This window comes from Harpia harpyja, chromosome Z (assembly GCF_026419915.1).
Source record: "Harpia harpyja isolate bHarHar1 chromosome Z, bHarHar1 primary haplotype, whole genome shotgun sequence".
In the NCBI taxonomy this organism is placed as follows: domain Eukaryota; kingdom Metazoa; phylum Chordata; class Aves; order Accipitriformes; family Accipitridae; genus Harpia; species Harpia harpyja.
Window position 1 is genome coordinate 61,477,926 of NC_068969.1, and position 20,964 is coordinate 61,498,889.

Below are 20,964 nucleotides of genomic sequence, written 5' to 3' on the forward strand. Positions count from 1 at the left end.
GAAATCAGCAACAGAAAAGAAAGTTCTCCTGCTAACAGGACAAAGGCATTATGAACTGCGCATATTTGCCTGAAAAGGAGACACAGTCCTTGGAAAAACATCAGCTAAGAAAAAGTTATAAGGAAAAATGAGGAGGAGGGAATCTAAGTATGCTAACCCTAATTCTAAACATGAACTAAACTTCCAAGAACTCTCTGACTGCGAAAAGTTACTGAAGCACTGTTACACACAAAAATTTAATTAAGCATAAGCTCTGGCAAATTCACAACAAAGACTGCAGTATCACTGATAAAGCGTGACACAGCTAAAAGTCATTGTTAATAGAACATGCAAGAACAAATGGTGCAGAAGAAAGGAAAACATTGTCAGAAGTTTCTCCTGAAGTTATGATCATTTGTATAAAAAAATCATGTTACCCTGAATGATGTCTGAAAGATGACTCCAAAGTCTTAAGTCATGCTCACAGAATACCTGCCAGTTTCCAGAATTGTGCTTGTATTACCACTGCCTCCCTATTTACATACAAGATAACCACTTCAAGTGACAGTATTTCTGTAACCTCAACAAGAGACACTGTAATCTTCAAGAAGGAAACAGGAACAATTCAGACTGTCTCAGATTGTCCATTTCATTACTGCAAGAAAAGCTCTCCTCAATTTATTCAGCAACAGATCAACAACCTAGTCCTTGCAGTCCATGAACAAGGAGCCTAGTTACTGCCTTGCTAAACATGAGAAAGTTGCTGCAGTGCAATGGAATAGTAGAAAATTTGTGTCTCTGTTCTGAAATGAGATTTGAATATGACATTTGATGAAGTTTCCTAAAATTTTTATATTTACAATGCTAGCAGACTTGTAGTTGAATGCTGCATTTTATTTGGAACAGTTGACTGACCTGAAACCCAACACCAACAATAACAATCATCATACTGACAGCCAGATTCTTCTGCACTTGCCTTATAGCACTTACCATTACCCTTGGACATTTACTGGTGAAGAAATGCTGGTAATGACTAAGGTTTTAGTACTCAAAATCATATGATTTAATTTTTTTAGCGTGTAACCTTAGAGACTTAATCACAAAACTTATGACTACTCCCACAGACACCCATATAATTTTCAGTTAAAGTACCCAGAATTAAAACAATCACCTTCAAGGAAGTATCATGAAACTCTCCTCCTGGAGTTCCTCTCCAGAACCTCAACATGGTGGGGTTCCTCTCCAAAGTGCCTGTATACTAATGTACACAGCATGGGGAATAATCATGATGAGTTAGGAGATCTGTGTGCAGTTGCAGGGCTACGGTCTCCTTGGGATCACAGAGACATGACAGGATGGCTCCCATGACTGGAGTGTTGCAGTGGAAGGATATGGGCTCTTTAGAAAGGAGCGGAAGAGGGGCTTGCCCATTATGTGAGAGAGCAGCTGGAGTGCATGAAGCTGTGCCTGGGGATGAAAGAAGATGGAGAGCTTATGTGTTGGGATTAAAGAGAGGACAGGCAAAGGTGACGACATTATAGTGGGCCTACTATAGGCCACCTGACCAGGAAGAACAAATGGATCAGGCCCTCTACAGACAGGTAGGAGCTGCCTCACACTTGCAGGCCCCGGTCCTCTTGGGGGACTTCAACCACACCGGTATCTTCTGGAGGGACAACACAGCATAACAGCAGTCCAGGGGGTTCCTGGAGTGCACTGATGATAACATCCTTCTCCAAGTGACAGAGGAGCCAATGAGGAGAGGTGCTGGACTTCATACTCACCAGTGAGGAGGGGGTCATTTTGGATGTGAAGGTCAAAGGCAGCCTTGGCTGCAGTGACCTTGAGATGGATCCTGAGGGCAGGGAAAAAGATGAAAAACAAGCTCACAATCCTGGACTTCAGAAAAGACTCTGGCCTCTTCAAATATCTGCTTGGAGGAGTCTCATAGGATAAGGCCCTGGAGGGTAGAAGGGCCCCAAGAAAGCTTGCCAATATTGAAGGACCGTCCCCTCCAAGCTCATATCCATTGGGATATAACACTCTTGAAGTCAGGCAAAAATGCCAGGAGGCGTATGTGGATGAACGAGATGCTCCTGACCAAACTCAAACACAAAAAGGAAGCATACAGAGGTTAACCTCCTAGGGTAACCTTGGATGAATACAGAAATATTATCCGAGCATCCCAGGACAAAGTGAGGAAAGCTAAAGCCCAAATGGAATTGAACCCGGCGAGCAATGTCAAAGGCAGTAACAAGAGCTTCTAGATGTACGCAGGCAACAAAAAGATGACTAGGGAAATGGGGGCCCACTGCTCAGAAGATGGGGGACCTGGTTACACAGAACACAGAAGAGGTTGAAGTACTGAATGCCTCCTTTGCCTCAGTCTCTACTAGCAAGAACAGCCTTTAGGAATTCCAGGCCCCAGCATCCAGAGGAAAAGTCTGGAGCAAGGAAGACATTCCCCTGGTAGAAGAAGATTAGGTTGGAGAATACTTAAGTGAACTGGACATACTTAAGTCCATGGGCTGTGATGGGATGTTCCCACAAGTGCTGAGGGAGATGGCAGATGTCACTGCGAGGCTGCTCTCAATAATCTTGGATCAATCATGGTGTCTGGGAGAAGTGCCTGAGGACTGCAGTAAAGCAAATGTCACTCCTATCTTAAAGAAGGGTAAGAAGGAGGACCTGGGGAACTACAGGCTAGTCAGCTCACCTCGATCCCTGGGAAGGCGATGGAGCAGCTAACCCTGCACACCATTTGCAGGCACATTAAAAGACAAGAAAATCATCAAGTGTAGTCAGCATGGCTTTATGGAGGTGAAGTCATGCTTGACCAACTTGATAAACTTCTATGATGAAATGACTGGCCTGGTAGATGACTGGAGAGCAGTGGATATAGTCTACTTGGATTTCAGTAAGGCCTCTGACACTGTCTGCCACAGGGTCCTCATAGACAAGCTGCTGATGCACAGGCTGAATAAGCAGACAGTGAGGTGGAGTGAAAACTGGTTTAATGGCTGGGCTCAGAAGGTGGTGATCACTGGGAATTTTGCTGATGACACAAAACTGGGAGGAATGGGTGATATGCCAGAGAGCTGTGCCGCCATTCAGAGGGACCTAAACAGGCTGGAAAAAAGGGCCAAGAGGAACCTCATGAAGTTCAACAGGGAAAGTGCAAAGTCCTGCACCTGGGGAGGAACCAGCACACACTGGAGGCCACCCAGCTGGAAAGCAGCTTTGCAGAAAAGGACCTGGGGGTCCTGGTGGACCATGAGCCAGCAATGTGTCCTGTGGCAAAGCAAGCTAACGGTGTCCTGGGCTGCATTAGGAAGCATGTTGCCAGGAGGTCAAGGGTGGTGATCCTTTGCCTCTGTCCAGCACTGGTGAGGCCACACCTGGAATGCTCTGCCCAGTTCTGGGCTCCACATACAAGAGACATGCACATGCTGGAGAGAGTCCACAGGCTACAAAGATGATTATGGGACTGGAGCATCTCTCCTGTGAGGGAAGGCTGAGAAAGCTGGGGCTGTTCAGCCTGGAGAAGAGCAGGGTCAGCAGGGTGGATCTTATGAATGCATATAAAATACCTAAAGGGAAGGTGAAAGGAGGACAGAACCAGGGTCTTTCCAGTGGTGCCCAGTGACAGGACCAGAGGAAGTGGGCACAAATTCAAACACAGGAGGTTCCTCCCAAACATCAGGAAACATTTCTTCACTGTGAGGGTGACTGAGCACTAGCACAGGTTGTCCGGAGAGGCTGTGGTCTCTATCCTCAGAGGTATTAAAAAGCTGTCTGGACATGGTCCTGGGCAACCAGCTGTAGGTGGCCATGCTTGAGCAGGGGGTTGGACGAGATTACCTCCAGAGGTCCGTTCCAACCTCAGTCTGTCTGTGATTCCTGCCCACAAGTACCTAACATTGCTGCACATACCAATGCCAAATACCTGAGAAAAATCAGCAGAAAGTAAACTTATCTGCACCGCCCTGAGCATAGAAATGGCAAAATTTAATGGACCAAAAATTCTTCAACTTATTCTTTGAAAAACAAGGGTGGGGGGAGTGGGGGTTGAGGGCTGTAAAATAAAAGTGATTCCATCCCTGTAAACTTCCCTTAAAGATCTAAAAATAAATATCCAAAATAAAACACATCTTTGGATGGACAGAGATACTACAAGGACTACAAGCTCAGTATCTAAACAGGCTTTCAAGCAATTATTTCTAAGACCACAAGCATTTAGAATCCATAACATCTTCCTCTTTAGTAATGTTGTACTCTTTCACTATCTACAGTAAGACTGCAATACCCAAGTAGTTTTATGTGCATGCACACTAAACATTTATCACAAAAGCTAGATTAAAAACTTAGCACAAACATATACAATCAAATTCAAGGATTAAAATATTGTCCTTTATCATTGTTTGGAGCAAAGATATAACAATGTTGCAGACTGACTCACAAAACGGAAAGAATCTTTTTTTTTTTTTTTTTCAGGCTTTAGATACTGAGTTCTAGAAGTCACAGCTGCAAATAAGGATGAATCAAACCTAAAAACCTGGAATCTTAACACTCTGTGTCAGGAACATATCACTGACATCAAGTGGTGCAACTCAGAATTGCAACACTAAGCCACCGAAGAAAGTCATCCAAACGTGGAACTTAGAATGGTTGACACTGTTTCAAAGTTAAAGAAAAAACTCAAGGAGATTATAAAAATTGCAGTGTGTCAGTATGTTTAATTATGATCCTACAGTGCAACCGATGGTGAAGTAAACTGTTTCACTTCTTATGGAAAGATCAGAACGCCTTTGAGTCTCAAAAAGGTGCACAAACCACCTCCCCTATCACTCCTTCACACACAATCCTTAACAGGCTTAGAGAGGAAAGGTCCTTTTTCTTCCACAGAATTCCTTGGAAGTTAAGAAAACTAGAAGATTAGAATAGACGACCTATTTGTAAGTAATTTCTTCACAATGTATTAGTGATGAGTAATCCACTTCAAGCATTCACATTTTTCTAGGAATCTATGGTACAACAGTTAACCAGACAAGAGCACCCTGGATGTTGTTCTGCTAACCTAGTTTCTCCTACTCCCAAAGACAATCAGGATAGCAGGAGCTAACAACTCATATTAAAGTATTTCTGTTGACATTTGTTTAAGAAGTACATTTTTAACCATGTCAAGTGTCCTAATGGTTAGGGATGGAGGAAAAACCCCTGCTTTAACAACAGGGGTTTCAAAAGAATGACAACTTCCACCACATAAATACACCAGGTCCATTACAAAAGCTATTTGAAAAACACATCAAACTGTCTGCATGTCTTACTCTCTCTTACAGTTACAAAAGACTGGCACAGCTATGGGCTTCCAGGACAATTACATACTGGTTGTGAAAAGGGAGACACAGCTACACAGAATAACCACGAGAACATTCTAAATTTTGTCTTGCAGGATAATAAACTCCTAAACATAGCAGCATTTACATCAGGACAACCGAACAGCAACCATAAAAGAAAAAGCAAGCTCATTATATTACGATACCCATGAAACATAGAATAATTTTGATGTCACTGTCAAATGCAGGTATGTCTTCTTAAAAAGCAGTTAAATGAACTCATACTTCAAGAAAGAGAAACAGGAGGACACCAGTTTTCCAGAAGAGAGATTCTTTTTAATATATTTCCACCACAACTGAAAGCCAATTCTGAAACTTCTTACCACTTCTGTTGATGTTTCTGCATGCTCAGAAGTAACATGTTCTTGAAGAGATGTTTCTGTGTAACCCATTTTCCCACAATAAGGACAAGTAAAAGACTGTGGCTGCTCTACAGAGAAAGCTTCTCCACCATAGTACAAATCTGGAACAGAAAGTGTTTAAAGAGAGGTTAATTCAAAGCAATAGCATAATTTATTTTGTTCATGTAAACCTCTGTTTATAAATGTAGTTCAATGTAATCACTGCCAAATTAATCTGGTATTTAATTGAAATGGCTATTTTAATCTTGTATAAAGGCCACAGGCTGATACTCAAGAAGTGTTCAATTACTGATAACAAAAACCAGACAGACTACCTTTCATTTTCATTAGCAAACATAACACAGTTTTCTAATATTCAGGAGCAGCAAAGACTCCTATGATGATGATGCCGATACTGTCAAACCTTCACTTTTCCGCTACCCTTCTTATCCCACGTACAGGGTTACCGATGGTATTTTTCAATCATAACATGAGTTTTCAAAAGCTGAACTCTCAACAGTACCTCAGAAATTTAGATTAAAATTTAGAAGTCCTCAGTGATACTATGTCAATATTTATGCCATAGCTGAACCACTGCTTTGCAATAAGTAGTTTTAGAAGTGTCTTAAATATATAATAAAAAATTGACAGTGAAAAAGGAATCTGATTAGGTTACACACTGGTTGCAACTTTGTGTTGAATTCAAGCACTTTAGCACTACTGTTGAAAAGCAGACACTTTTAAGTTGCTAACATAAAAGTTCCCCAAACTTAACATGAAAACTTACGAAACCATGCAAGAAAAGAATGCTTTTCTCTTGTCTTCTGCAGCTATTATGTATTCTACAGGACACATGAATAAACTTCACATTCACATCAAGATAAAAAGTATGATTTTCTCCAGCAAGTAATTTAAAATCTTTTCAGTGACATGTTTTCTAGGACTCACTGATAAGTAACTGAAAAATATTTTCATAGAATTATGAATATTCTGCTATAAATTAAAGATTGGACAAGTCTGAACAGATACTAGAACTCATGTTCTGCACCACAAGGCAGAAACTATCTAATGTGTTAGGAATATGTCCTTCGGATGGCTTAAGTTGCAGCTTCCTAAGGTTTATGACATCTTCTGCTACTGACCTCTCTTTAGGACATGACTAGGATAAACAGAACTGTACTTTTGTTTCTGCGGCCTTAGAAAAGATAATGCTTAAGCTAAAAATGTACATATCTATAATTCACTATATTATTCACTATAATTCACAGATAGTATTTTACATGTAACTAGGTTTTGAGGGCTAACACTCCAAGACCAATACAGGAAATGAACTTGTTAGTAACATGCTAATATTCAGAGTTAAAAATACACAATCAGATTGAATACACTGCAGAAGAAAGTTTATGTTCACCCTGTTCCCCTTATTTGGAAACTGCTTCCAGAGAATTTAAATGCTGGAGGATGAGAGAAAGATAGCCCTTTAACAGGTATGGTAAGAAATTCCCAATTAGACAGACAGCCTTGTCAAAGAAGAAACACTACCCGACACACCGAGCATTTTAACTGGTTCATCAAATTAACTATGACACTACACTGGAGTACCATACTGAATCTAGGTTCATTTATTCACATACACGTGAGGAAAACATTATGTCCAACTACTCAAAGTAAAACGTTCCCAGCCAATTAAGTCTTATGTAAGTCTCCAAAGCAGCACTTGAGGTGCCATTAAATGTTTTATACAGTAGTAAGGCACAGAAGTAACTTTTCATTAAAGAATGGAATTGCACATCAGATATGACTGAAGTGGAGAACTATACAGACTGAAAGTCCTCACGAATGCAAGTCAGAAGACATGCCTGAAAGATTAGCAACCCCTGCCCCCCAGCCTGAAAGCTGTTTATATAGTACTGACACAAACAGATGCCTGGAATCATTACTAGAGAGAAATCGCAAAGGTCCTTGCACAACATGTATCAGGACTCAGTTCTGAATGTATTCGAGTCACCCAATACACAAACGATGGGCATTTCCTCAACAGGTTGTCAGGCATCCAGCTGGCATCCTAACAACAAGACATGTGGTATGTCTTAATCTGTCCTTACCTGATGCCCTATAAACCCACAGGAAGAACCAGTGAAGCTATGAAGAGGAAGGTCTACCTCCCCACATTTGTAAGAGAGGTTGCTGGCCAACACTTAAATACACCATATTCAACTGAAGACAACAATACTACCAGATTGGAAGAAAGCTTCTTACAAACTCTTAAAACTGCTTGTTCGGTTTATAAGCTAAGTATCACTCAGCTTTAGAGCATGTTCTGAATGCTCAAAACCAGGAACAGGAGCAAATTCCCCCACATCAAAGCTTTTAAAACTATCTGTAGTTCTTATCCATTACTCACAGTAAGCTTGTGTTTATTCTATGTGAGTAGATTGGTACTACAATTACTCTGGCAGGTGACCAAAAAGCTGGGTCTGAGGCAGGATTACTCCATTAGCATTCAGAACTGTGACAGCCCCTGGGTACAGGTGTTGAGCACAGGATGAACCAATTAGATTTACTTACATGTACAACTATCTTTTGACTTGAATAGTTCTCTAAAATTACAGAACGTATTTTCCAGGTAGTGACCAGTCCTGTTTCCAAGTCTTCCATTCTCCTCTTATTTACATGATACGCAATAAAGACTTACATGAAAATTAACCTGCTCCAAGTTTGAGGTGTTATGGAGACTGTTTCAGATACAACACACAGATCTACAGAATTCACAGAACTTCAACATTTTGGAGCTCCTAACCGGTGCCACTTCAGTACATATTTCACTGAGTGCTCCTCTGAAAGTTTCTCCAAGAATCACATTCAGGCTCCCATTCTGATGCAGCCAAAAACCTGACTGCAGGTAAAAAAATTACCAATATGCTGCAGCACACTCAAATATGAAGAATTTACATGGGTCATGGTTTCAAATGAGGAAAGCACGAACAAGGTTTACATGGGACAAAGTTCTAAGCAGTCAATAAAACAGTCTCTGAATGGAGCAGCCATACAGACTCTGGAACAGATACTCTTTCAGAAAAATGTATCTGTAAGGCAAAGAATTCAAAATGATGGCTGTCTAGAACAGATAAAAGCAAAATGCTTCAATGAAGACAGATGAAAGAATCCTCCTTGCAATTAAATGAAGAAAAATTCTAATTAAAGCAGCTCATTACACAAGTTTTGCAGTATACAGCAAAAAGGAAAGCTTTAAAAGCATTCTTTCTTCTACAGTGTCACTGCACAGAAGAAATGTAAACTTCCATTCTCACTTTTTCAGCGTCCTAAAGATATAACAGAGTTGGAAGTTAAATAAAGATTCTGGGAACAAAGTAAGAAAGATGGCCAAACTTTTGAACTGAATAGTTAAGAAAAATTCCAAACTTAACTGCATTTAATCTGCCCAAGACAGCACATGCAAATCCTGTATTGTTCTCTGAAGCTCAGTAATTGAACAAGAACTTCTACAAAAAAGGTCTGCATACCTGTGGGAATAGCAAAAATGCCCATCACAAACACATCAAAAGCTAATGACAGTTTGTTTAGTTGATCCTCTGATTTCCCTCAAGCTTTGCTATGATGATGATTAAATACCTATTTACTGATTAGAAAACTGAAATTCTCCATCACTGCAAACATACACACACACATGCAATAACACCAAGTCAAATTCTCCTTTAAGGACTCTTTCTAGCTGAGCAGACTAATTTCTGGGTTTTTCCAAGTCCTGGAGTCTTATATACTGATCTGGATAAAACAAGATGATGATGACAATTCAAAGGGGAAAGCTAACGGAAAAAAGGGCAAATCATCTTATTCTTTAGAGGATCTGCATATAAAAAGTAACTGCTGCATCTACTACCTAAACAAAAAAAAAAATCCCTCAAAATTACCAGGTGGTCTAAAAAACTCTACCTATAAACCTTACTACTTCATGAATGTGTTTTCAAGTAAGGCAGAAGTACCAACTCCAACTTCCCCGCTGAGCAAAGGGCACAGGACAAGAACCAATTTGAAGAGAGTGGTAAATAGATTAGCATGCAGGTAAAAATATCTTTTCCTTAGATATGTTGTTAGCTTAGTCCAGATGTCAGGAATTCCAGCAGTACACACTGTTCTATCAGAGGGGAGAGGTTTGATGAGTACTGTCAAATTCTGTGTTTCTGGTCCTTGCGTTTAGAGAATATGAAACAAGCCATTTATTAATTAGAAAAATAAAAATCTGAGTTCTTTCCAGCCTCCTGATTATACTCCTGCATATACTTCCTTCCACATCTTTCTCATAATGCACAGCAAACGTACATGCACATGCTGAATAAATATGCCTTCATCTGGAAAAACAATTTTAAAATGTGCCTGTCAGAAGTGAAATCAGTCACTGGAAAATCCAAATATTTTTCCCTTGAAAGTTTATACCTCCCTTTTTTCTCCTCCTCAACTCTAATCTCACTCTACCACTAACAATCAAAATCTGTTCCTTTTCTAATCTGAAATACAGGTCACCAGGTAAGTTTCCTTCTAAAATATAACACAAATTTAAAAAAAAAAAACAACAAACACAACCCCCCCCACGTGGTAATTAGGTGATATCATGAATCTGTGTGCCCAGTTTTAGCATTGAAGTTACTGAATCGATATTTCTCGACCTGTTTTGTTTTCACAAGTACATCAAAATCCTAAAAATCAAGAACAGTCATTGTTATTGATTATCAAAGGCTCATTTGCTAAGGAAGACCCTAACAATTAGAGGTAGCATGGGAAAAAATGAAAAGGCCACGCCCCCATGGCTGCAGAAGTGAGGCAACCTACAATTGTATTACTGTTTTCATTTACAGTTGTATTACTGTTATGATGGAACTGGCCCATGACCAAAGAATTATCCCTTCTGGCCACAAAGAAATCTTTCATCAGATAGTGTATTTTGGTTCTTTGCAAATACCTTCCTACACAAAAGCGGCAAACTCCTCTGGAGCTCTAAAGCCCTCTTTTCAAAGTAGCTAGGAAGATACAGTTGCTTAGTAAAAAAGAAAACTGGACTAAATCACATTCCTCTAGAAGAAGATCCATTACCCACACAGCTTATCAATTAGAGGAAGAATACAAAGGAGTAAAAGGATCAGAATACTGTTTAAAGAGGACTCAACAATAGTTTATTAAGTTAGATTTCAAACCTAACAGTGTTTGGACATTATAGCTTTTCTTGGGGAAAAAAAAAAACCAGAACACCTGAATTTAATGTGAAAACTCAAGCAAAAATACAAGCAGTTTTGCTTTATTATCTATCTGTAGCTACAGACTGCTTGTATTTAACATTTAAATCTAACTACCACATTCTCAACTTGGCAGGAGGTTAGTAATGAGCCGTAAGTACAGTAGGATTCCTTAGATAAAAATCAATCTTTCAAAGAGATGATTCAGGACTACAACAGCTTGTCCTTGCTTTCAGTTATGACGTATTTCTTTACAAGGGTACAGAGCAGTCAGGAATTTTAGTTTCACTTTTCTTCATATGAGTAACGTAATTTCAATTTGATATATACATATAGATAAAAATGCTAATATTATACAAGTTGTAGTGTATTTCTTTAAATTTTTTTTCAATGTTTGAAGAAACTAAATGGTGGCAATACACCACGTTTTACAAAGTATATATCCTGTATCACTGATCAAGCAGCCATGCTATTCAAAACAGTATTACCCTTAAAACTGCTGTTAGTTCTGTTTTGATGCAGATTTTCTGAACTAAAAACATACTAAAACCTGCTAGATACTCTGCTATAAACTTAAAGAAATAATGCTTACTGACCTTCTATTTATAAATATTTCAGAATGGAATGGGCCAACAGAAATCTTATGAAATTCAGCTCAGCCCTGGGCAGGCAGACCCGGGCAGCAATGCCATCAGGGCCAGGGAGCAGCTCTGAGGAGATGGTGCTGGGTACAGGGAGGTGGGGGGGGGGGGGCAGGCAGCGAGCTGAGCAGGGGGCCAGCCACGTGCCTAGAGCAGTATGTGTAGGGGTGATCCCCTCAGCTCAGCACCCATCAGCTTCCTCCAGGCACTGCATCTTGTTTGAGGCCTCCTAGTACAGGGGAGACATCAAATTGAAGTGAGTTCAGCAGAAGGCCATTAACATGGCAGGGCTGGAGCACTCACCCTGCAAGGAGAGGCTGCAAGCACTGGTTCAGCCTGGAGCAGGCAGCTTTGGGTCACCTAACAGCCGCCCCCATACCTACAGAGACAGGATCAAGGAGATGTAGCCAGGCTCTTCACAGTGCTGCAGTACAGGAGGACAATAGGACATAAGCAAAAATGTTTTCCCCTACATAGACAGGCGGTGGAACAGGATACCCAAACAGCCCCTGTGCCATTTCCATTCCTGGAGGTGTTCAAGACCCAGGTGGACAAAGCCCTAACTAACCTGATCTGACCTCACAGCTTGGAGCAGAAGGTTGGACCAGAGACCTCCAGAGATCCCTTCCAACCAGAATTATCTTATGACTGATCCTGTGAAACACAGATACACAGTAATATAGCTGTAAGGCTCATCTAGACTCTAATATTCTGTAAATCACCAATGTTGTCCTGCTTTACAGACTAGAGGGATCTGCTCTCAATGGGTGGGATCTCTACTCCCTAACTTGGAACTCTCCCCGTTCACTACAAAGGCAGTGCAAAAGCCACATTTGCTAGAGTAAAATGCCAGCTCAGCTGAATCTGGAAACAGCTGCTCATTCCTTCCAGCTAGAGCATCACTATTTCAATCTTTCAGAAAGTTTCCAGTACAGCTATATCTAGCAGGAAGAAACAGCACATGTCCATTTTTCAACATGCAGCTTCATCAGCAGCCAACCTCAGTATTCAGCCTCACAGCCAGATAGCACTGGGCTAACTGATTCAGTGTGAAAGACATGCTGCTGGGGCTGACAATGATTACATGGCAGGTATTCAGCTATTCATCCAGCAGCAGCTGGGTGCTTTGTTTCCCCAGCAAGCATCAGGGCTCTGAGCTGACCAACAGGCCTTAGCTGCCTTGACCAGCCTCAAAGCAGACCTCCATACACACTCTCTGCCCATGGGCTACATTTAAGGTCTGACCATCTGGCCATGAACTATGCTGCAGGTGCACCCAGCCCTCCTCCTGCCTTAGATGGGCTTCCTGCATGGAACCCAGAGTTGACTTGTTATATATACTTGTTTTGTCTGGGACTGCCAACAGGACCTGCTCCTGTTGCCAATCCTGCCCTGCACACTGTCAGTGAGGACAGGGCCCCTGTCTGTGCTGTGGTCGCCCTCAGCTCCTGGTTTGTTATTCCCTGTGGAGCAGCCCTGGTCTTGCTGCTCCCCAAAAATAAGAACCACATGCTGAAGCCATGAACAAGCACAGATGCTGATGACGATGAGAGAGGATTTGCAGCCCATCTGCCAATACTGAGCAGTGCCAAAACAGCAGCTGCTGCTCAAAGGCAGGGACAACTAGCTAGGAAGCAGCTCTGCTGAAAAGGACCAGGGGATCCCAGTGGACAGCAAGCCAAACATGAGCCAGCAGTGTGACCCTGCATCACTGAAGGCAAATGACGAACTGAGCTAAATCAGTAAGAGACTGGCCATCAAATCAAGGGATGCGATTACCCCATGCTACTTGGCATTTTCTAAGCAACATCAGCAACCCAGGGTTCAGTTTTGGTGTCTCCAATTCAAGACAGACATTGAAAGAAAATGGAGAAGATCTTGGGGGGTTTTTGTTATGTGTGCACACACATGTCTGTGTCCACCAAGACAATTACAGAGTTGGAGAACTTGACATAAGAATGGTTGAAGGAATGGGGTACATCCACCCTAGAAAAGGCTCAAGGTGGATCTCATCTCCAACTTCACATACTGAAAAAGTAGTTGTAGAGGAAATAGAGGTATGCTCTTCAAAAGGAAGCATAGTGAAGAGTTGCAGGTGCAAGCTGCTTCAGAGGAAATTCTGCTTGGATAAAGGTAAACAAAAAGACCCAACATTCACTGTAGGAACTAAATGCTGGAATAGGTGGCCCAGAGGTGGTGAAACATCCCTTGAGGGAAATATTCAAGACTTGGCTTGATGGGCTCATGTCCCTGCTTCCAACAGAAGGTTGGATCAGATGATCTCCAGAGTCCCCTTCCAAACAAACTAGACTGTTCTCTGATGCTCTGACTTAGCAAGATACACACTTGCCAGACAGATCTTGTTCTAGAGGCTGGGGGAAAAAAAAAGAATCACAACAGCCTCAAGCTGAATTCTGGGGAATCCAGTCAGACCTCAACTACACATTATCAAGGTAACCATTATTGAAGCAGCTCCCTTTCCCTAAGAATTACACACAAAAGATTGCAGGATCTTCTGTGACTGTATTGGGTATGGCTGAAGTGGAGTTAATTCTCCCCATTGCAGCCCTCGGTGCTGTGCTCTGTACTGGTAGCTAGAAAGGTGCCGGTAGCACACCAGTGTTTTGGCTACTGCTGAGCAGTGCTTGCATCAAGGCTGACTTTCCAACATTTCCCCACACCCACTCACCAGGAGGCTGGTGCTGCACAAGATCTTGGGAGCAGACATAGCCAGGACAGCTGACCCAAACTGACGAAAGGGATATTCCATATCATATGATGTCAGCTCAGCTATAAAAGCTAAGTAAAAGGAGATGGAAGGGGGGGGGCATTTGTTATTTTACGTTTGTCTTCCAGAGCAACCGCTACACACACTGAAGTCCTGCTTCCAGGAAGCAGCCAGACATCACCTGCCGATGCGAAGTAGAGAATAACATCACTTGTTTTCCTTTGCTTTTTGCACATGACCTTTGCTTTCGCTTTATTAAACTGTCCTTATCTTGACCCACAAGCCTTTTGCTATGTTTTCTCTCCCCTGTCCAGCTGAGGATGGGGAGTGATAGAGCAGCTTTGGTGGGCAGCTGGCACACAGCCAGGGTCAACCTACCACAGTGACATAAGCACCTGAGCTGACAAGTGAAGGTACACTTGTTCTGTACTTTTGTCAAAGTAACGCAATATGATTTTGGCAGAGAATTCTACTAACAATTTGTATTGCTTTCTCTGCCAGTATAACCCCTTTAAAATGGAGGGGGTAATGAGCAAGCCACATGCTTAAAATCATACAGTTTCAAACAACTTAGGATTCTTTCCTGGAAGAAAAAACTGGGAAATTTGCTCTGAACTTGGCCTGAAAAATTGTCCTACAAAAAGCACAAAAGTACAGTGACTGCCTGGTAAGCACATTCCTGTTCTTTACACAGGCCTACTGCAATTCTACTCTTTGACCCCTCAGAAATAAACTCATTGGATTAGTGCTTTAAAGGCCACTTGTCATTACATACGAGACTTCGTATTTTATTTTAAGCTCTGTCCCTGTTACAGCAGCATATCACGCTCGGGGTGGGTGTGTGTTAAAGCATTTTTTCCAGTGTCTCTTGTGGGGACTGAAGAACAATAGCACTGCCATTGTTCTGGATCCCATCTTGCTTCAAAATTAATACTAGGTCATACACGGACTCCTGAAAGACAAATATGCCAACCAGATGGTACAAGAGGGAACACATGTGTAGCCAGAGATCAGTAGGGCTTTTTATTTGTTTTCAATGCTCTCATATGGGCTCCTATACTAGTCCGAGTCTTGGGGCGGGGGGCCGGGCAGGGGATCAAAAACTATCAAGATGACATCAAAAGCTCCTTCAGAGCACCTGAAGAAGTCCATCTTCTTGCAATCTACTCTGCAACATTATTACAGTACCTAGGAACCCTAAAAACTGATCAGATGATCACTTACCTCTGTGATTTTCATGGAGGTATACAATATATTAACTTTTTCTACACTGAAAACAATCCCAGACACACAGGATCCTCCATGTGATTAGCTGTCCACCACAAACCTGAACTTGCTCACAGCTTTAGGCACAGAATACTTAAGCTGACTCCACAGTTATCTGCATATAGACAGTGCTGGCTAGAATGGTGATGGGCACTGGAGGTACAGGTTCCTTTTCATGAGCTGCAGATGGAGCTTGAGCAAGTGACTCAGATGCCCACATGTACTTTTAAAATCAGTAAACTGACACTGACTTCCTCTGAAGCGCTTGCATCAGTTTTGCTTCCTTCTGCTTGGTAAAATACTCATCTTTTACCAGCTGTCCACTTCCTTCCCCACCATCAGCAAAACCTGTAAGTTTACTCCTATTAAAAACAGTTTTCATACCTTTGAATAAAACCTGGTTATAGACAACAGTATTGAATTTTATGAATGGCCAGGTAAACTACAATTCACATACCTATACTAACAGCCTTCCATTCTGTGTGTCTACTGAAGTCTTCCTTACTTAGGTAAACTCCCTACTCATACTGTCATACATTAGAAGACATTCTCCTTTCTTTGACTTCCCATGTCACTAGAAGTGACTGAAGACTTCATTACTTCTATACCATTTAGTTTTGCATTGTCAATCTTCCCCTTGAGATTATTTCCTTTTAACCCATTAATATCTCCTGCCTTGGTGATTTTTAATATTCACTAGTACAGCTATCCTGACAACTCTGAAACAGGTCATTCTAGACTGGTTCTACCATACATTTAATTAGAAGATCAATAATGAAACGTTCTTTAACTTCCCATTTTTTGGATGTTCCTCAAAGTCACATGATCTCCTTGGCTACACAAGGCCCTTTGAAAAGTTACCATAGTTTCTCTAAGCATCTGTACAATACTGTAAAGGCACACTCCTTTATGTCCTACATTCTACAGGGAACTGTAAAATAAAAACATTTTAAGAATGACATCACAGTCCTGCCTGAGCCCTAAGGAATATGTTATTTATAAATATTCCCTAATTCATTCTCCAGTATATAAGCTTACAAGGTCACTAGTACTCAGGTGCCATCAACCTTTGCTGTGGTTCACAGTCTGGTGGTGATATATTCTTTCCTGTTCTTGTTCTGCAGTGTTAATCAAACCAGGAGTCTTGCTGCAGAGCTGAGCTGCAGTACTTTTTTTCCCCTAGCAGTGGTTCTGTGGGAACAATGCTCAGATATCAAGCCATATGAAATGTTTTCTTATTCTTCTTATCTAAAGAAGCCACAGTAGCATAAACGCCAAGCAATGCAGAAGCAGCCCTTGGAATCCTACTACCCATCTTGATACTTCACTGTGAACCTTCTCCCACCTTGCCATCTGTATTCTTCATGCAGATTTAAATAGTAAAAAATAACCCCTCTCTGCCCATCACCATACACAAATAAAATGCATTAAACCAAAATATAGGTTTATCAAAGAGTTCCAAAAGAGAAATATCCAAGTTGCAAGAAACAAAGTATACTTCTTAGACATTCTAAGGTTCTGATGATAGGCATTTTTTTAAAAGAGTAGCTGTTTAGAACAAGTTTCCTCATTGCAGTACACTGAAAGCTTTGACATTTAATGTTAGCTTAAGGCTTCATAGCCAGCATGTTTCAGTCCTCTTACCCCTATGATGAACATTTAAAGTTTGTGGCAATACTGTCCTTTTAGCCCACGTGTAACATCCAAGAATAACTGTTGCTAAGGGGCTAAGAAGTTTGAACTGTGCATCTCAAACGGTGACCAGAATCCTGAATATACTGTACCCAGAGTATTTTACCTCCTTAGTGAGACAAAAAAAAAAAAAAAAAGCCTGAGAAAAAACATATGCAAGCTAAAATGGTGACATGCATTTTTGATAATGCACTAGATTATTTCCTTCCAAACCCTGGATTCCCAGGGCCTGGATTTTTGAAGTCATGACCAGGCAGCTTTAGAGCAAGCGGAGGCCTGAGAATTAAAAGAAAATTAAAGACGTCTTCATTTAAAGGCCATTTTGAGAAATGAACTGCATGTTTCTATATATTTTCTAATCTTTAAAGCAATGAAGAAGTAGATTTTACTTCTGTTTTAATCAAAAAGGTAAAGAAGTAATTCACAATTCATAAGACTTCAGCTTTTAAGAAATCATCATATTTAAACAATTCAAAACATAAGGAACAATACAGCTGGAATCGCTAAAAAAAAATTTTTTTTTTAAATGCTAGCCCCATGGGCTTAACAAAAATGAAATACATGTCCAGCATCAGCAATATCTTAGAGCAGTGATTTGTCAGAGAAGTATTTTGTGAGTTACAATGTGTTACAAATGATGCAACAGAAACAATAAGCAGGATAGGAGACAAGAACAATTACTTTTTATTTTAAATACTGACATGGCTTTACAGACAGAAGTAATTCTTAAATTAGTAGATCTTCAAAGGAGTTCCAAGAAGACTACATGCTAATCCTTGCCACTAATCTTTTATACTCAGTACAGCCCATCACTACCCCTGCTGTACCTACAGTCCCACCTAAGTCACCAGTGAATAACATTCCTACAAAATCTCACCAGGATTTTTCTGCTTGTACGCTGCAGCACTTAGGTAAAGCATACGGGGGGGAGAAGGTTGTCACATCTTCTGAACTGGAAGTTAATTAATTAATTGGAAGTATATTTATTAGTCTGAAAACCTGCTGTTATCAGACCAAAATAACATTAAAAATATATATGCGTGAAAAAAACATATAAATCAGTTCTTGTACACCAAAATCAAAGAAAACAGGTCCGTTTTTTAGAACACAAGAGCTTGCTTGAGACATCCGAGTTGCTGGAGCGCATCCAGAGAAGGGCAAGAAAGCTGGTGAAGGGCCTGGAGCACAAGTCTTATGAGGAGTGGCTGAGGAAACCGAGGTTGTTTAGCCTGGAGAAAAGGAGGCTGAGGGGAGACCTTATCACTCTCTACAACTACCTGAAAGGAGGTTGCAGTGAGGTGGGTACTGGCCTCTTCTATCAAGTAACTACTGATAGGATGAGAGGAAATGGCCTCAAGTTGCGCCAGGGGAGATTTAGATTGGATATTAGAAAAAAATTTCTTTACTGAAAGGGTTGTCAGACATTGGAACAGGCTGCCCAGGGAAGCAGTGGAGTCACCATCCCTGAAGGTGTTCAAAAAACACATAGATGTGACACTTCAAGACATGGTTTAGTAGGCATGGTGGTGTTGCGTTGACGGCTGGACTCGATCTTAAAGGTCTTTTCCAACCTGAACGATTCCACGATTTTCAGTGTGCTACTGGGGGAAATGATTAATAAGTAGAAACATGAAAATCCATATTATGTTTGTAGACACAACATAGCAGCAAATTACTAGAGTTTGAAATTATCACTTACCAAAATCTACTCTTGTTAGTATGCACTGCATTGGATGGTCAGTTGTATGCCTTGTTGTTGTTGCACCACTTTCATAACAAGTTGCACACAGATCGTAATCGTAGCAAATTAAACACTTGTATCGGCGACCTCGAAAATTTCCTTTTAAACATGCATCACAGCTGACACCTGTAAACAAACAAAATTGTTTTAAAACAGCAATAAATGCACTTTTTTTTTTTAGAGGCAGATTTGTTACTATTGCCTCTCAACAACCCAAAGAAGCCAGCCACCTCTAACATGTGCAGTTGACACAAGACTCAATTTTTAAATGTATTTACATCTTTAAAAGACACTGCTCTCCCAAAATCAGAATCTTGAATTCCTGAAGTAAAATAAGGGCACGCTCAAGCACCTGAAATAATAATAGGTTAAGTTCTAAAATCTCTTCGGACGCACCTTCCTACAGGCACCTTTACCTGGTAGTATTGACTGGTATTTTGACTGTTCAGTTAGGAATCTTGGGCCAAACACTCTTAAAAGCTAAACGGTATAATGGCTGATCAAGAGGAAAAACCAACAACAAGCAAACCAACCACTGACAAAAATCCACTAGCTTTGCAGCCTTTACTTTCACACTTCCCAATACTTTAATTCTGAAGAACATCATAACCATCCCTGGCATTATATGTGGGGTAGAAATTAGGATCTTCTTCCATTTTAAGTAACAGAAAAAAATTAAGGTGTTTTTTGAAGTCAGCTACACCAGTTCTCTCCACCCTATTTCTTTCTCAAGTTCAATCTTTGCACTGTAAGGTAGTCAAGCTGCATGTGTTAGAGAAAAGCTTTATAGCTTCCAAAGGTTTTAATTTTTCTCTGCATGGTTTCAGTTCCCTCTTGGTTATTTAGTTTAGTGCAGAAGTATCATCATCTTGTAATCTGTCAAGTCTAGCACAAACTTCCTTCAATTGCAGTAGCAAATTAAGGGCCTCCACAAAAGAAACCAGTATATACAATTAATGCAGGATTTTGATGAACATCCTCTTTCAGCATCAGCTAAGACATGTTCTTTATAGCTTCGTATGAGCACAGACAACTTTAGAGAAATAGAACTACCAGAACAAAATATTCACATTAGCCGCCTCCCTTTTTTTTTTTTTTTTTAAGCCTAACTGCCAGAGGACTGGTGTTAATTACAGAAGTTTTTTATTGTGCTACTCTGCTCTGTAGCATCTGAACAGAAGCTTTACCACACACAATACAGGAATGCAACAGTAAGTAATTTCTTTTACATCTCTACTTATTCAAACAATTTCATCATCACACTTAGATGAACAGTGGAAAAAAATTTCTCTTTTCCTTTAGTTTCTTTACTTACAGGGATAGCTTAAGGCATTATCTAATCACTTCTAATGTCTAAGCACCATGCGTATATGAATACTGAGGCTATTTCTTTAATTGCCTCACTCAGTATCTACTTTGAAAGCATCACTCTACACGGAGTACTATATTAGAAGAAAATATTTCAAAAATCTTTGTTAATAGCCTCGAAGAACTACATTTTGAGGATGGCCCTGTTACCCCCTTCAAAGTTTGTTTTTTTAAAAATCTCTCACTTGACATGCTTTTCTCTGAAGTTTCATCCATAAACTCTGAAGGATCTGTAACAACCTTTGATGATTTGGACACTGAGAGCGACCTAACTTCTGAGAACACCTGCTTATTAACTCTGTGGAATTAATTTCATTGCTTCAGTTGGTTTGTTTGCTTTTTTCCATATAGAGATCTACAAAATTTTACCTATGCAGCATTGCCATCTCCCCAACAATGCATGCTATACAGAAACCACTTCTCAGTTATTGGAAGCACTGTAAGTCCTTCTGTTGCCTACTAAATTTTCTAGAAAACAGTTGATCAGCAAGTTAGACATCACACTGAAATAAGCAGACAAGTTTAACCCAAGGTCTGTCAGACACAGCTTTCCAGTTGAAATA

General features: G+C 40.6%; 1 protein-coding gene across 3 annotated transcripts in view; it reads right to left on the reverse strand.

Annotated features, from left to right (window-relative positions):
* LOC128136392 (E3 ubiquitin-protein ligase KCMF1) overlaps positions 1 to 20,964 on the reverse strand; it is a 55,806-nt gene that overhangs the window by 11,078 nt on the left and 23,764 nt on the right. For all 3 annotated transcript variants that reach the window (XM_052775873.1, XM_052775872.1, XM_052775874.1), the window contains 2 exons: positions 18,992 to 19,159; positions 5,699 to 5,838 (listed from right to left, as the gene is read on the reverse strand). In XM_052775873.1, coding sequence (XP_052631833.1) covers positions 5,699 to 5,838; positions 18,992 to 19,159 — 308 coding nt within the window. The remainder of the gene's footprint in view (positions 1 to 5,698; positions 5,839 to 18,991; positions 19,160 to 20,964) is intronic.